The sequence below is a fragment of the Neolamprologus brichardi genome, chromosome 22 (genome assembly GCF_056152115.1).
Source record: "Neolamprologus brichardi isolate AB-2024 chromosome 22, ASM5615211v1, whole genome shotgun sequence".
NCBI lineage: Eukaryota > Metazoa > Chordata > Actinopteri > Cichliformes > Cichlidae > Neolamprologus > Neolamprologus brichardi.
In genome coordinates, this window is record NC_142124.1 from 17,128,900 (window position 1) to 17,146,692 (window position 17,793).

The 17,793-nt window shown below is 43.3% G+C and overlaps 1 protein-coding gene across 1 annotated transcript; it reads left to right on the forward strand.

Annotated features, from left to right (window-relative positions):
• The first annotated feature begins 12,487 nt into the window (after window positions 1-12,487).
• Window positions 12,488-15,166, forward strand: hey1 (hes-related family bHLH transcription factor with YRPW motif 1). Its single transcript, XM_006787860.3, has 5 exons — window positions 12,488-12,648; window positions 12,767-12,842; window positions 12,932-13,015; window positions 13,126-13,207; window positions 13,407-15,166. Exons 1-5 carry the CDS (start codon window positions 12,563-12,565, stop codon window positions 14,072-14,074), a joined length of 996 nt encoding a protein of 331 aa, XP_006787923.2. The 5' UTR covers window positions 12,488-12,562; the 3' UTR covers window positions 14,075-15,166.
• Window positions 15,167-17,793: the final 2,627 nt, after the last annotated feature.

Here is a 17,793-nt window from a genome sequence, read left to right on the forward strand (position 1 = left end):
CTTTTTACAGAATCAAACTCAAAGTAACGTCAGTACGTCCAAGCCTTAAACGCTGCACGCTCGTACTGCCACGTCATTGTAATGAGACACTCTCACAAACAAAATCATGGTTTAGTAACGCAGAGTAACAGTAATCGAATTACTTTTTTCAATACTAATCCCTTACTTTACTCGTTACTTAAAAAAAGTAATCGGATTACTTTAGTTAGTGTCCATCTCTGGTGTTAACACAGCACTATAGTAGTCCCAGAAGTGGACATCCAACCTCCAGATGATGAATGGATAGTAACATGGTGGAAAAGGCGACAACAGTTTTGATTGTAAACGACTGTGTGATCAAAAGAGATGAAACACCACACCATCTCAAACAATTACCAGTTATACTCACCTCATCATCAAAGAACGAAAACAGTCCCTGAGTGAGTGGATGGATTTTTCTATTTGAGATATGCATCATATTAGGCTCAGTGCAAGAAACTGCAATCTAATGTACTGCTTAAGTAATGTTAGGACTTACTGCAAAATGTGCAAAAATAATAGGGAGCCAGTGAAAAGTGAGACACAGTTTGTTTAAATTGACTTCCTTTGTGTGTTTCCAGCTTTCCAATCTGAACAGATTCTGGTTCCAAATAATCGCTCGGCCTCGTCGCATACCTCTCTGCCTCTTTGATTAATTTAAGAGCAACGTGAAGATCTGTTCGCTTGATATGAAACCCCGTAACCATCCTTCACAATCAGTTCTGTAAGACAATCATGGCACGTCTTCAAAGGTATGGTACGTTGTGACCGGATTCTCAAAAAATGCTTCTCCGTTTAAAGCAGACCTCAAGGAATTTCTGAATGGGGTGTGCCACATTTTAATGGAGCCCCCATGTACAGCAAAGGGATCAGACATCACAAGTCCCAACTAATAGATGTGATTGTTTCAAAATGTCTGCGCAAAGCCTCTGAGAGTGGGCAGACAGACAAAAGAGCTCCCGAGATCCCTCTGTGATTGAATAAGCACAAGAAGGGATTGGTTTTGTAGCTGCCATAACAAGCCTGCAGATATGACTGAAGTGGTCGCATCTGAATAGGCCGAGCAGACAGACAGCGGAGGTTTGGCCTGAGAGAGAGCGCTATAAGAAGAATAGCAGATGCTGAAGATGAAAGAACCACCAGGCCTTCACTGGAGGGGGTCTGTCTGAGACATATACACACTCGCACTCTGCATGAATTTTGCTTTCTTCAGTGCAAACCCTTCTCCCTTTAAATGTGTTTAAAGTCTGTTTAAATTGAACGAGACGATGCGCTAGCATACATAAAAGCATGCGTAACGGATCTGCGCAGCCACTCGAGTGCGGCAACAAATACGCCGATTCTCTGCATCATTAAATGCAGAAATACCATTTGATAAAACAATCTCACCACATAGCCCGTTTGTAGCTTTCAATCATAAAACTTTAAAGCAGTTTCAGAGAAGCCGGTCAGAATTTCCACAGTTTTCCTTGCTCACATGTAACACACAGCAGGAACGAAACCTCACTGCCGGATAACTCTGTGAGGTTTAGCTGATGGGAGCTCGAGAGAACACGCGGGAGGCGGCACACATGGCAGCCACTTGCTAACGGTGAAAGTACTGGACCGTTATTATGCATGACTCTCACGTCTTACAGATGTGGGGAGCTGGGAGCTTAATGCCCAATGCTGTTTTCTTACATGCCCGTCTTTTATGTGATGTCTAGAAAAAAAGATAAAAATCTGCAAGCTAATTTCTTTCCATGATGGTGTGAACAAATTTAAATTGCTTGTGAGAATGAAAAATGAAAGCTGCAAGCCTTCATTCAAAGTGTTACTTAAACATTTACCAACAATCAACTCGTACCTACATAGCACCTTTCCTCTCAGGTGAGCACTCAAAGCATTTTCTGTGGCAAGTCTCAATCAACCAGTCATACACTTATATTGATACAGCCTAGGTGCTTTGTACTTATACTCAAACTGCCATCCATCCATTTTCTACTGCTTATCCAGTTTTGGCCGTGAGGGCAAAAGTCTCTTCCTGATCACCAAGGGGTATACGGAGTCATTCACAGGCCAGCCGAGCGATAAAATCACTCCAGCAAGTCCTGGGTGCGCCCCAGGGCCTCCTCCTGGTAGGTCTTGTTTCGGGCATGTCCCAGTCAGATGCCCGGATCACCTCAACTAGCTCGTTTTAATGTAGAGTAGCAGTGACTCTACTCAGAGTCCCTCTTGAATGACTGAGCTCTTCATCGGTGGAGAGCCAGATTCTCCTGGGCTTGGAGCTGAAGTGAAATAAGATTTAATCACACCTACACCATCAAGTGTAATAGAAATGTGCCGATAATGCCAAACGCGTGACGGGATATGATTTACACATTCACCTAGCAACCAAAAGATCCCTGGTTTAGGGATCTTTGGGGATGCGTCAGAAAAGGTGTCTCGCATAAAAAAGCACAAGGAGCCCCTTCATATATTTCTCTTTCTCTTTATTGCCAGTGATGGGTTGAGTCGTCTCAGCTGAGTCTTTTCCCTACGCTCTCCCCTGATGATGCTGAAAGGCAGGCAGACAGCACTCCCTGGTCGCAGCACAACAGCCCAACCGCCCAACCGCTGGGATCTACCATTTCCGTTGGCGTGCCTCCTGTCGCAGTCGCTCTCCTCCTACACACATAACACACAACCACAACACAAATAACTACACACCGCCGGCCCCCTCTGGAGAGATCAATTTCACAGGATCGCACAGCGAGCTCCGGTTCCCAGGCGCTGCTCACGTGGTCTGCAGACCCAGACGGTTTCTTCACACAGCCTGACTCCTGACCCTCCATCATTACGGGGGGTCAGAGGACCAGCAACCCCTCGCTGCAGCAGGAGAAGGCGGGGGGGCTCTGCTCCATTGCTCCATCCAAACACTGCCAACATACAGGAGGAGGCCCATTTAGTTCTCTCGTTTTCTCATCCCGGGGTCAAATGTCAAACGTTAAAACATGTTTCGACTGTTCGAGCTTGTTATCGAATTAGCGAGTAGAAATGAGTGATTAGAAGTCTGTGTGCATTAGGAGTGTGTGCGAGTGTGTGTGTGAAATGTGTGAAAGCCAGTGTTGTTCACCGCCTCACATTTCAACATACCTTCATGTCAGCCACATCAGGGGATGAGATCTTAGTCATATCCAGCCACAAACAATCAACTTCTCAGGCTACTCCTGACTTCTGTCACATGCTAGCAGCCTGTCCTTTCTCTGATCTCAGCTGTCATACGTATTCCTATAATATATATAGCTACCACAGTGTATGAAATGTCAAAACAGGTCAAGATTAACTGTCTGCCAAGGGCACGGGGCCCGTTTGAAAGTGTGACCGGGTCAAACTGAAAGCGAATAATCACCTCAGGCCGAGATGAAAGTTAAATAACTGCCTTTGTTCTCTTCGACTTTCATTCTCACTGTCTCCTCTCACAGTGACCACCCACCAGGAGTTTCACTGATTCCAGACATGAGTCACACCCAACCCACTCCCCCCCCCCCCCCCCCAAGAAAAAAACCCCAGCCGCTCCACTTCCCATTTTGTCTCCAGATTAAAGTCACACAGCGCCGATTGTGACCAGCAGGTACTTTTTGATTTGACTTGACAGGATGCAACAAGTGGGAGTCAAATATACGGAGTTCTTCATCCCACCCACCTGTTGAATTTAGATATCAAATGTTCCAGACTGAGGATTAGAGCACCAGCTAGAACATCAGAGAGCTGCAGATGAAGGGGTGTGTTCAGGTTGTCTGTGTTTCCTGAGCAAAAAAACTTGATCCTTGTAACATATGTCCACCAGCTCCCGATCTGAGGCAGGTGCCTTCACAATCAAGCTCTCTGGGAACTCTTTCTAAAACACACTCACTACTTGAGTCAAGTGAATATCCTACATGTTTTCTATTTCTTAGAAGAATTGTTGCTGTATTTGTACTTTTTCAACAATTGCACTAACAATAAGACCGATCCTCCTATCATGACTATGGGGAAAGTTTCAACTTGGAATTTCGTGCTTCCATTTCCTCTTGTACATTTCCAGCTATTCCTTCTTCTGCCTTAATTTTTCAGATTCACTGGAAGAGAGGAAAACCACCAGCAACTAGTTCTTGCTGTAAAAATGAGAGCAACACCACATAAAAGTTTAAAAGTGTAGAGTACATAGACTTAATGCACAAATATCAATCACTTACTAGGAGGATAAGGAGACAAAAATACATGTTTAGAGTCATCTGTGTAATCTGACTTTTACACTTTGTACTCCGCTTGCAGACATCAGTATATAATACCTGAACTTCGGCCTGTCTTGAATTCTTTGTTTGGCTGTAATAGGAACGATGATGGGCTGCGTGGGAAGAGTGGTGGGTTAGTGGATATGTGTATGTCACAGACTCTCCGGCTGCGTCGTCACTGCTATGCTCATCATGTGAGTCCACCCCATGCTAATGTCTATGTATGTAAATGTTGGCGCATATTCACTAACATCAAGTATGTATTTATTTACAGCTGAAAAAAGCCCCCAACCAGTGCACTTAACACTATAAGGGAGTATGAGTAGAAAGTTTTCCGGAAACAAATGCACCACAATATTTTAATATATTGTTGTTGTTTTTTTTAAAATACTTGGATAAAAATCACGGACTGCTTAAAGTCTAGAACCCATGAACAACATCAAACGCTGTGTTTCCCCCTTTGAGATGCTCTGCTAGACTTTTACTGAAGCCACCTTCAGCTTGTTTAGCTTCAGTTTTGTCCTCAGTAAATCTACTGGACTGAGATCAGGTGGCTGACATGACTTTTTGCAGACTTTGGCTGAATCTGAGCACAGCGTACAGTTCTGTACACTTCAGAGTTCCTCCAGCAACTTCTATATGCCAATACCATAACACTGCCTCCACCATGTTTGACAGATGATGTGGTTTGCTTCGCTTCCTGAGCTGCTTCTCCCCTTCGACATATTTTTCTCTTCCATCATTCTGGTACAAGTTCATCTTGGATTCATCTGTCCAAATGTTTTCTTCATGCTCTTTTGGATGTTTGTAGACTTTGACAATGATACATCTACCTCCTTGAGCGTGTGCTTGACTTGGTGAGACGTTGCGAAGCTGTTTTCTCTCAAACATGGAAAAAGATTCTGTCATCTTCCACTTTAATTGTCTTCTGTGGTCTTCGAGGCCTCTCGGTGTTGCTTAGCTGGCCTGTTCATTTATTCTTTTGAGGAATGAACCAGATTGTTAAGTTGCCTAAAGCTTTTGCTATCATGCTGCTATTTTCAGCCTAATGATAGCCTCCCTCACTTGCATCGACATGACTTCGGACCTCAAACTGAGTATTCCAGGGAAACAAAACAAAACAGATAAAAAAGTCAACTACCCAGCTGCTTTTGTTCAGTCAACCTGAACCCCATATTAATCATGTGATTTCAAATCTACTGAATCAAAGCTACAAAAAATTTATATTTTAATGTCCAAAAACTCCTGGAACTAAGCGCATAAATAAGGTAATAATATAAATGAATGATGCTGCACAGCAATGCTCAGTATGTTGCTCTACGAGTGGTGTGGGTGTTTAAAGCAACCAAAGAAACCGACATCTGAAACAAGCGTTTATTCAGATTGAGAGACAATCAATCTTATGGACCTCAAGAACAATTTTTAAGAATTAGGAAATTTTCTGTTTTTCTCTCCTTCTGTGTGTTTCGGTTTCTGTGTGTGTGACAGAGAGAGTGTGGGAGGCCCTCCAACGCTTCCCATGGGGAAGCAAGACAGTGATGAGTGTCAGTGGGTCAACTTTGACACATCCTTCACTTCCTCAATCCGCACACACGCTGACTGATGCGTTGTGCGTTGTGGAAAGGGGAGAAGAATACGAGTCAAGAGGGGTGAACGAGAGGGCCCGTCAACAAAACTCACAGGGCAACTAACAATGATTGACACGCACAAACAATGCGACCACGTTCAAACCCCCCACCCTCCTGAAAGACAATGCCAGGGTTTCACACACACTCACACAGCCCTCACCCCTGCCTTACAAACAGCCCACCCTCTTAAAGACACTCACATTCATTAACAATGTCTCTCTCGCTCTCACCCCCTATCTCGCTAAGGGACAATAGTCGGGTGTCATACATGTCTGGAGCAGAATTAGCCGTTGCTTCCTCTCCCTGTCAGGAGAAACAAAGTTAGCCTTCCTCAGAGCTCCGCGCAGCTCTATTTATAAACAATAACAAGGCTCACCCTCTGCAGGGCTTCACCAGAGAGCAGCTCCACGCATTGTTTCGAGCGGATGAACATCTGTCTGTGGCTAATGTGCAGACGCCGCAGATCCTCAGCTCTGAGTCAGTGAGGGGCACACCTTCTTTATCACTTAGTTTTACCTAGAAGTCCTGCAGGTTAACGCGTTTAGAGCTCCACTTTTTGGATGCTTGAGCTCCATTCAGAATTATGAACGTATAAAGTTTGCAGCTGTCATCTGTTGAGGGTTTCTCTGGCACACATAAAGTTTGGGTTTAAGGCTCCTGTAAGCCTTTCTTGCACAGACACCGAGGTGTTCTCATACTGCTCTCCAGGCTGCTTTGAGGATGTGTCACGCGGCCAAGTTCCATTCCTGAATTATTTCAATTTCATTTCCTTTATATAATTTTAAAGATAAATTATAGAGATGTGGGTAGCGACTGACTTTTTTTCCCCACAGTCTCAGATTCAGGATCCAATCTTGCTGTCTAGCTCATGTGCAGCTGTGACACAACCTTACATCCCGCGGACCACAGCAGAACCTCGTGTACTTGCGAATGAGGAAAGAATAACACTGGCATTTAAGGGATATGTAAGCAGGATTTTGTGACATCGCCAATGGAAGTCAGTCATAGTCGAGTACGCAGCTTACACAAACTTCTGATTCAGAACAGCACCGTGCATCCAGCAGTTTAGCTTGTAAAGAAAATATTGTTTTGAAAAAATGAATTTGCTTTCAAAAATATTTGTATGGTGCAAAAAATGTATGTTTTTCAGAAATTTCCTGAAACTGTCTTCAAATTAATCTTTTGCATTTTTGTTTTACTTTTTGTGTCTAATTTACATTAGAATAGAATAGAATAGTCTTTTATTATTATTATTTCATTGCGCATGTACAATAAAATTTTGGGTTTTTTCTGTTTCTGTGTTAGATCATCCAGGCTATATCCTGCCTCATGGATTTATGTCATTTTCATTTTGAACAAATGGACACTAAGGCCTCAGTCACATCGATCTTTAGACATTTCAACAACCGTCTGGCAACCATTTGCCACTGGGTAGAAAAGATGTATTCACTGACAGTTTGGGAGATTGATTTTCAGAGCTCCAGTCAGGCAGACCTCAAGCCCAGCCAGTGAAATTGCGTATTCTGCAAATGGGTTATGAGCGGTTGCAGGAAGTTGCTGGCAGGATCTTGTGTGAAACTGGTATACGGTGCCACACCTAAAGCTTTGAGATTGATTTAGTTGCTAGCAGGTTGCTGGAGCAATCTGATAGCAACCAAAGCAATCACTGAGAGGTTTTTGGTGACGCACCTTCTGTGTGACTAATTTCACTGAGCCACAGCCAGTTCCCGTCCATAACTTGGTTGGGGAATGCTCACTTTACAGTAATGGCAGGAGGTCTCTAGGAGGAGCACGTTTAAAAAATAAACAGTGAAGTTCATTAGGTAGCAACAGTTTTATACAGAAATTCATTCTGATGACTCAAGCTGACTCCAAGGACACAGCCTTAGTTGAGGGATTGCTTCCTCTCAGTAAAGTTACATTGTATGTGTATCTTTTAACATTTGTATTTATTTCATTTTAAGGCTTTAAATATGTTTTCAGCACTTCCAGTGACTCAAGTCAAGACAACCAGTAATCCTGCGAGAACAATCGCTCCTCTGTTTCTTCTCAGGACCTTCCCACTCATGAAGCTTATTTTAGGGCTTTATAAACGCAGGGATGGGATGAGATAGAGAAGACATGCAGATTAAATTATTAGCCACCAGCTGAGTGAGTCAGGATTTTATTTTTATTCTTTTTCCCAAAAGGAGAAGATGATGAGCAGCTTGAAATTAAATTAAGAAGTGATGATTTGTTGCGGCTTTATGATTTAAAGGAGATTCTTATTTGATATTTTTGTAAATTCCTCAAAACCTGATGAGATTTCTTTGTAATCTTAGTTTGTCCCTTTTCGAATAGCGCGACTGTTTCATACTCAACCTTGTTAATTAATTGTGTTTATGACTTTTGTGCGCATTAATATAAGTAGTGGGAAACAGACCTCACCTTCACCGTTGCATCTGGTGGCAAAGTTCGAGCAGAACATCGGGAAGACTTTAGCACGTTAACAGTTTTTCGTGACTTTGTTTTGTTAAGGAGTAACCGAGAGTTCCTGAATGCGAGTTCAGCATCGTTCATCAAAGTCAGTCTGTCAGCGCTGCAGTCCTGCTTGATTTACGCTCCCAGCCACATAAGCTCTGTTCAGGAAGTCACATCTAAATAAACCAATACAACTAAAAACCCGATGACATGTGGACCATTGTATAAATATCTACAGCCGAAGTAGCGTAATGCAGAAAATACAGGCGGCATGCAGCACCGAGCTGAATTTGTTGGTGAAATCTCCCTTTAAAACAACTTCAAAGCCCGAATGTGCACAAATACCTCAAACATTTCCTTCTGGTAAGACAGTCTAGACTCAATTTATGTCTGCACTGATTATATGTAATTGCAGCCCAAAAAAAGAGGAAAAAAACCCCTGTGGCTTACTAATAAACTGGAATTCAAAACCCTTTATGATTGTACAGTAGAAGACAGCAGAGGACGTGGAATCAAGAAGTTAATTTCTAAATCAGTGCTTTAAAGTTTCACATTTTGAACTGAGCTCACACCACGTGCATCAATATTCGCCGTTTGAGAGGATTTGGCAGCTCTGCAGTGTTTGCAGAGACCAAATGACTGTCTGAGGGAGAGGACATGCAAAACGGGGCTATGATTGGAGAAAAGGAGACGGAGGAAAATATGTGAAAACAGGAAATTAGACTTGAAATGAGAAAAGAAGCGAATACGAGACAGAAAGGGCATCGGAGGTGAGCCGTCACCGAGTTCTGGGCCTGAGTTTCATTCGATTTGGTGGCCTGATCCGCGGCGGGAGAAGAGGAGGGCGGCTGTGGGGAAGGGGGGGAGGAGGGGTGGATTTGATGATGTGGTGTTACGGGCCCTCACCTTCAAAGGGCGGCCTCTGAAAGGCCCTACTAATCACAACATGTGATGAGACCGGTAGAACAAAGACAGCCGGGCAGAAAATAACAGCGTGGGAACTCTGGGTGAACTTGAAATACAACAAGAGGGCTCACACCCCCCGCCTCCTCCTCCCTCCACACTCAATACACAAACACACACACACACAGAGTCAGAAACTAATGTGGACGCACACCTGTGTTTATTGTGACAAAAGCTTCAGGTTGCATGCACTCGGAACGTGTGTGAACGCAACTCCCAACACACACACTCACACAGGCACCAGCTCACCGCTGATCAGCTCAGCAAAAGGTTGTACCTTGTCTGTGTGTGTGTGTGTGTCTGTGCTGATATAAGCGTAGCCTTGTACAACAACAATAAGATGAAAACAGCCCTAAGTGCTTCCTCTCATTCATATAAACCAAACAAGGCAGGCCTTCTCTCGGAGATGACTATTACGCCTCGGGTTGCCTTCGGCTCCCACTGATAAGGATCTCCATATTACTCTGAGTGCGTGTGTGTGTGCGTGTGTGTCTGTGCAGGCATGCTCCTAATGACTGATTTTTCTGTTGCTCTTTATTAGCGTAAGATTAAAACGACAATCCCACAGCCCCTCGGAGAATGAGTGGAGGTGCACTACGTTCTTATATATCACAATAAATGTTTAAAAAGTCTGATGAATTGAGGTTTTATGTTTCCTCATTACATCCTCGCAGAGCACATTTCCTCGCTTTATTCATAGCCCTTCATTGTTGCTGCCTGGTGCAGATATTTCGCAGGATGCATTAAATGAAACTGCCTTCAGTGACAATTTTGGCTTCTCTTTTTTTTAACGCGAGTCGGGATAAAAATGTCAGTTTGTCACCAGTTTGTTCCCATAATTCCAGCTGTACCTCTGCAGTGACATCACACACAGGAGTCTTTGAGGATTATCTTATAAATGCAGTGAAACATAAACATTACATCATCGTGTTTAAAGTGAGCAAACTGGGCAGTGGGAGTGTGCTTTTTCATAATTTATTATTTTTAATCTTTTATTATTTAATTTTGCGTCAGGTTGTTCTTTGTTTACTCTGTTAATTATAGGTAAGCTTTTATTAAATGTAATATGGCTTACTCAGAAATGATCAAAGGCGCTGCAACTTTTTTTTTTTTTTAAACAAATAGCTCTTTTGTGATTCGCCTGTTTTGGTCGACAGATTTATTTTTATTTTTTTGCAGAATGCAAAATAAACTTAGTTCTTTTCTGTTTCTCTGCTGTAACTCTTATATCACCAGACTTCGATGTCACAAGACTCATTTTGTAAAATACTGAGAAAAAATACTCATTAAATAAATTGAGCCCCATCTTTGATAACCATTATTACTGGATCATTATCAGGCCTCAGAAACATTAATAGCTGAGGAGTTTAACACTATACCAGGCAGGTTAGACCTAATGTAAACTGAGGTGGTGTCATTTTAATTAATGCCCTTTACAGACTATTAGAAAGAGGTGTTAAATGTGAACAACAATAAAACCGTGGAGTAAAATTTGGCTTTAATATGTTCCTCAAATGAAATGAAATAAAAGTCAAAAGCCACTGCAGCCTATGAGAGAGATGATTACTTATATACTGTTAATGATTCAGGCGTTTTTTATGTCTATCACTGTGCGCTATTCTTTAAAACACCGCACTGTCATTTAAATATGCCGCAGACCGGTCCCTGCAGGAGACCGTCGCCTGAGGGGCTCCAGCTCCATATGCATTACATGAGTGCTGCACGCATATACAAACACACAGCAGCAGCTCTTGTCAAATTATTTGGGGAGTGTGACCATTATAGGAGCCATCAGTCGTGCGCTGGTGATGATATGGAAACTCCAGGGAGAGCGGACAAACCGCTTTGATTGCATTACGGGCCTCTCGCTGACTGCTCTCACAAGCCCTTGAAGTGCCCACGGAGTCTTTACCGTGCATGAGGTCTCTCTGTGGGGTAAGATTAGACTTGGTGGCTTCCTCTGGTTGCGGCAGCGCTCCCTGTCTCTCCTCCCGGGCTGAGTTAGTATTGGATTACAGGTTCACACGCTCGCTCGCAGACCGCCCGTCGCCCCGACCAATTGCTCCATTCATTCCAGCGCTGGAGCCGGCCGTCGGCCTCTGATTGGTTATCAGCGCCGGTTAGGGAACTTTCCCACGGCCAGCGCGTGCTGACAGCCGGCCAGCCACTCCTCATCACCACCGGGGACACACACGGGGGAGGAGGGGGCGGACTCGCGGGAGCAGGGTGGTTGGGGGCGGGGGGTGGACAGTCATGGACCGAAAGTCCATTGGACCGATGTCAAAGTTTCTCCAAAGATCCTCCGTGTTTGGGAAGATCAGTCACTCTGAAATTGAGGGGGAAAAAAAAATCCCAAATCACGCCGTGAAACCTGTTTTTCTTTAAAAACTCAGCTGTGATTTCAGAAAAAAGACGCCGAATGAAAAGAAAAAAGCATGAAAGTATTTAAGATGGGGAACATAAAGTGGTAACAAAGGCTTTCTGTGGTCTTAAAGAAAAAATATTATTAAAATGATTCAACAGGGACAACGTGTGTTAATGGACATCAGTGTAACAAACATATTAAATGTAAAGATTATAACTAAACTGCTGATTTCCATCTGTAGTCCCAGTGCAGGTCGGCGCAAATCTTCAATATTTAGCAGACTGAACTGTTCTACGATATAAAATATATCCCAAACATGCACTATGAAAAATATCTGAACCTTTTTATGTTGTCAGTCACGTCTGTTTAATTTATAGCCTATAGCACACTTAAACAACAGACGTTCACAGGCACATTTACATCACTAAACTTCAAAAATTAATTAAATAAATAAATTCAGTTTTTAAAATACATAAAAGGATCAAAGTTTTGTTTATTGTGAAAAGTAAAAGTCGCAGTCATGGTCATTAAAATGTACGCTCATAAGTCATGACCCACCGCTCTGTTTTACATAAGCTTCCGTTACAGGTGAAAAGTGTTGAAGGTTTTTCAGGGCATCGAAACAGCCTCAGAGTGGGAGATCTTAACTCTCCCCCAGCCCTCAAAGCGCACGAAGACGTGCTTGGGCTAACTGCTGTCTCTCAAACCCGAGACAGCTTTGTGATTGGCTGATTTGGCGCCGGTCACCGCCCCTGTTGCCCGACAGCACCGTTGAAATGACACCGTGGGAAAGCTGAGCGCTTCAAACAGAGGCGCTCCGGGCAAACCTGGGCAGAAGCGAGTTTGGCTCACAAAGCTGACGCACTGAAGGAACTACTGCGCACGAATCAAAAATGAAGAGGAATCACGATTTTAGCTCCTCGGACAGCGAGCTGGATGAAACTATTGAAGTGGAGAAGGAGAGCGCAGATGAGAACGGGTAAGTCATTTGGCCCTGAAGTGTTTCCTTCCTCTAAAGTGGTTCAAGTTTGTGAATATCTCTGTAAAACTTTACTGTGCGGATATTGACCAAACCTCCCCGTTCCACCTTCTTTCAGGAATATGAGCTCCCCTCTCGGCTCCATGTCTCCCTCAACGTCCACTCAGGTGCAGGCGAGGAAAAGGCGTCGAGGAGTAAGTGAAGTTATCTTTCTTGACCTTGTTTGTCACCAAATGTCACATTTAGCAGGTCTCATCTCTAATCTTTAATGATCTTTTCTCAGATTATTGAGAAGCGACGCCGTGACAGAATCAATAACAGCCTCAGCGAGCTCCGCAGGCTGGTTCCCAGCGCCTACGAGAAACAAGTAAGTCTCCCAGCCTAATGAGCAGTTAACACTCAGGAAAGCTCACTGTTTACCTAAAATCTGTTGGATTGTTAACATCTTATCTTTTCCATTTTCTTTCCTCCCTGAAGGGTTCAGCCAAGCTGGAGAAAGCAGAGATTTTGCAGATGACTGTTGATCATCTGAAGATGCTTCATGCTGCTGGAGGCAAAGGTACGCTTATTAATTTTAAATATGTTTAAATGAGGCACACATAGCTGGTCTGACCAGATCAGCAGTGGAATTAGTCTCTTTTTTTGTGTGATTGATATGTCATTATCCCAAAAGCAAGGGCTCAATGGTTCATAACAGTTTCTTTTTTAAAGTTCAGAGGAGTTGGCGGTTATAGAATCTAATTTACTGTCTTCTTCAGGTTACTTTGACGCCCACGCCCTCGCGATGGACTACCGTGGTTTGGGTTTCAGGGAGTGCCTGGCTGAGACGGCTCGTTATCTGAGCATAATCGAAGGCTTGGACAGCGCAGACCCTCTGCGGATCCGTCTAGTCTCCCACCTCAACAACTACGCCAGTCAGCGTGAGGCTCACTCCGGCCTGAGTCACCTGGCGTGGGGTTCTGCTTTCGGATCCCCCGCTGCCCACCTCACACACCCCCTCCTCCTCCAGCACCAACAGGGTGCACAGCTGGCGCCTCTACCCCGCAGCACCACCAGCAGCCCACAAACTCCTCTGTCATCCACCTCCAATTCATCGCCGTCCTCCTCCTCGCCGTCATCCTCCGCGCTGGTTGCAGAGACTCACATCCCGGGCAGGCGCAGCGGCAGCGTCACCCCACACTCCGATCAAGGTCCGATCAGGATTCCCTCCACCACTGCCGCTCCCACCACCGTCCTGCATCCTGCTCTGGTCCCCTCGTCGGCCTCCAAGCTCTCCCCTCCACTCCTCTCCTCTCTCTCGGCGTTCCCCTTCACCTTCAGCACCTTCCCCCTCATCTCACCCACTACTGCCATCAGCCCCCCGACCCAGAACTCCAGCGTGGCCAAACCCTACAGACCCTGGGGTATGGAGATAGGAGCTTTCTGACTAAAATGAAAACTCAACTTGCGTACAGACTCGACTCACTTCCCAGCTGAGCTGGACTCAAGGACTCAAATTCTTTATTTTCCTGCTAAGAAAGTGCTATTTTTTTCTATGATGGTGATGATGATGATGATGACATCCCACAGAGGATATACCTAGTTATAGTTTTTTTTTTTTAATCATCTGTAATGGTTTTTTTTTTTTGTTGTTGTTATTTGTATAGAAGAGAAGAAAAAATCAGTGACGAGGGAGACCGTGACTAAAAAGCAACAAGTGTGATTTACTATGTTGATTGATCTCTGTTCCTGCCCACCCCTTTTAGAAGTTTCACCCACTGTAGTCAGTCTATCAGGAATGGCTTTTCCAGATGGTCAAGCAGCCCCCGCCTGTCGAGTTCCTGGGTGAAAGGGGGGGGACACTTTCACCCTGGAACTCGGGTGTTGGTACCACAGTTACAGGGGATTGAGAGTCACCCCCTATTTACAACATTTTATGGGGTGGAATAACCAAAACCAGGTGCTCGTCTGACTGATAGTGGGAGCAGACGTCAGCTACCAGCTTGGTTAAAACAAAGCTAAATGTGATTTACCCACAGCCTCCAGTGTTCATGTAAAGCGTTGTTATTTAAACTCGCTTCCCTCAACTTAAACTTCCTCTCTACAGTAAATCCTGTCCTTAACAATCGACTGATTAACAGCTTTTTAACAGCTATAGCAAAGTTCCCGCTTCTTCCTAATGTAAAAGATGTTAGGCTGTTTTTTTTTTCTTCTTATCACCTAGTCTCAAAAGTTTTTTTGCATCAGCGTTTAGAATCAGAAGTTACCAACAGGAAGCTCATCTCCGTCTGTAAGAACAGTTGTAGTAAATGAAAAGTAAATAAAATAATTACATTTCCAAAGCATGTAGACAAATTTCTAAATGCAATTGCTTTATTTCCAGGTGATGTTTTGGTGTCTCCTAGCAAACCTCACTGTGACTGTGTGCATTTCATGGTTGTACAAAACACAAGCAAGCGCTGACAAATCAGATTTGCCTGCTTTTCAAAGGTCTTGCTGGTGGTAACGACAAGCTCCTTGCAATAAAAAAAAGAGTTCTGATAAATCACCTGTGTATTTGTTCAAGTGTGCTTGGATTTTATTCATTGTGGTGTGAATGTGCTTTGGTGTGGTATGGTACGTGTGTTTGCTTGTTGATGCCTCCAGTTGTTTGTGTGTGTGTGTGCAGTACATGGCGACGCCTGGTATCAGATGAGGCTGCTTGTTTCTCTCAGCAGTCCTCTGTGTGTGCACAGGAAACCATTAACAAGGAGGGGATATCCTGGACAATAGCAGCCTGCCTGGCCCCATGTGCTCCGTGGGAACTAGAGGAGGGAAAAAGGAGGGAGGAAAGGTTGGAAGAGGATGAAGGAGGAAAGTAAGGAGGGATGGAGTATTGGGTAGCAGATGAAGAGAAAAGGGCGAAGAAAGCAATGGGAGGGGTGGCGGAGTCAAAGGAGAGAGGGAGCAGGAACCTGTGAGAAAGGAAGTGTGCATCAAAGGTTTTTGTCTCTTTGCCATCATTTCAGCTTGCACCAGCTGCACCTTCTGTTCTCAGCACAGTGCCCCAAATAGTCGGCCCGGTCGCCTGCGTAACTCTGACTCTTTTATTTCTTTGCTGTTGCCTCTCTCCACTTCTGTCTAGTCATCCTCCTTTCATTTGCTGACGATGATGCAGAGCCAGGTAGTGATGTAAGCCTCTCTGTGCAGCCGAAAGGCAAGATCAGTGAAGTGGAGCGAAGACAGCTTGTCTTTTGTCGCCCTCAACTGGTCATAAGTGGTGCTTCAAGTCGTCGTGGGCAAAGGATGTTTTGTTAATCACAGCAAAATGGGAATATTTCACAAGGAAAAGGACTGAAAGAAGTTAAGGAAACCTATTATGCGTAATGAAATCTTATATTTTTTTAGGTTAAAGCAATACTGCAAAAATGCACGCCATTCTAATAGCATTAGAATCTTTTCTGTTATATTAATCCACTGAAAAAGTACATTTTCAAAGTTTATTTTAAAAATGTTTTAGAGCAGATAATAGTACAAACAGATAAGAGTATAAACACTCTCTATAGATGTAATGGAAATGCACAGGCATTTATGCTGTACTTCTATGTCTCCATATAATCTTGATGAACGTTTTAAAAAGCTGGTCATGTTTAATAAACGAGTTGGAACCATACAACTCAAATTAAAGCCTCGTAAACTGCCCTTCTACTTGTCATAGCAGGAAAAGCTAACGTGCAAATACGGCCTTCATTACTCTCATTTTCCTTTTATAATTGGGGCTGATGTCAGATTTTCACTTTATGCTTTTTTGTGATCAAATAACAACATTAACTCAAAATCTGCAGACAGTTATTAAAAAAAACAAAAGGCTCTCAATCAAATTCATCATTAGAGGCCATGATTTTTTCTTTCTTCATGATTTTATGTGTAGTTAGGTACCATCTAATCTGTAATGTTTTATCTATGTTTATGACTTTGTGTCTCTTTTTCTTTGGTGTTTGTGTAAAACAGCTGACTGCTGCACTATGCCCATAACAAATGCCAGAGAAGTTACTTTAGTAGCCTTAAACTGGTTCAGGTATTGATCTCTCACCCCAACCAGTCGGGAGTTTTTCCGTCCCACTGTCGCCAAAGTGCTTGCTCATAGGGGTCATTTGATTGTTGGGTTTTTCTCTGTATGTATTATTGTAGGGTCTACCTTACAATATAAAGCTGTTCTCTGATTCGCTCACACTAATGCTAAGTTTTACAGAACAAATAAATACATGATAAATGTTAAAATAATACATAGGCAGAGTCTTTGATGGCAATTAAAAAAATCAGTATTTTTGTTACTTATTTATATATAAACATTTAAAATAAAACAGCCAATTAATCAACAATAATTTTAAAAAGTATATAAAACAAAACACAGCATTTTGATAAGCTCATGGCATTTATTTCCTGCACAGCTGTATTAATTTTTCAATGATATCTTGTATTTATGATGAGAGAGTCAGACGACTTCTCCAGTCTCAGTGGGGTGAATGGTCTGTCTCGTGCTCCATGTACCACTCTTTCACAGTCTGAGCCCGATGAATCCTGACGCTGTCACCTTGCAATATCCTCACTGCATCAAGGAAGAAAAACTACACTGATGGAAGAATCTATTTTTTTTAATGCTGAATCTGGAGTGGACTAACTGAAGCAACCCAAGCTTATAAGCCTGCCCCACAGGCTTGTACTGGGGGCACTAAGCACGATGGGTGCACCACTTTATCCACCTCTCTTTTTACCCTCATACGCGCATCAGTCTGGAACAGAATTAATCTGAGAACACGACCTTTTTCCTTCAACATCCAGTCCCATCTTCATTCTCCCTACCAAATTAAAGCATGTTTTTTTTCCCAGTTTGCCTCAATGATAAGTGGTTTTCTTAAATCTAAAAGCTGTTTAGTCCCAATCCCCTGAGTTCCCTTTGCACTTAGCTTGTGGGTATCCTCTAACACACTTCTGTCCTTCCACATTTTTATAATGCATCGTACAGTTCTTTAGCAGTTTCAGCAGTCTCCTTAGTAGTTTTCTTTGCTTGATGCCGGTTAATATTTAGCACCTTCAGGTTTAAGAAATGAGAAACTAATTGCTGCATCGGTTAGGGTTAAATAACCTGTTGGCAGCCGAAACAGGTTAATCATTGCAGTAATTATC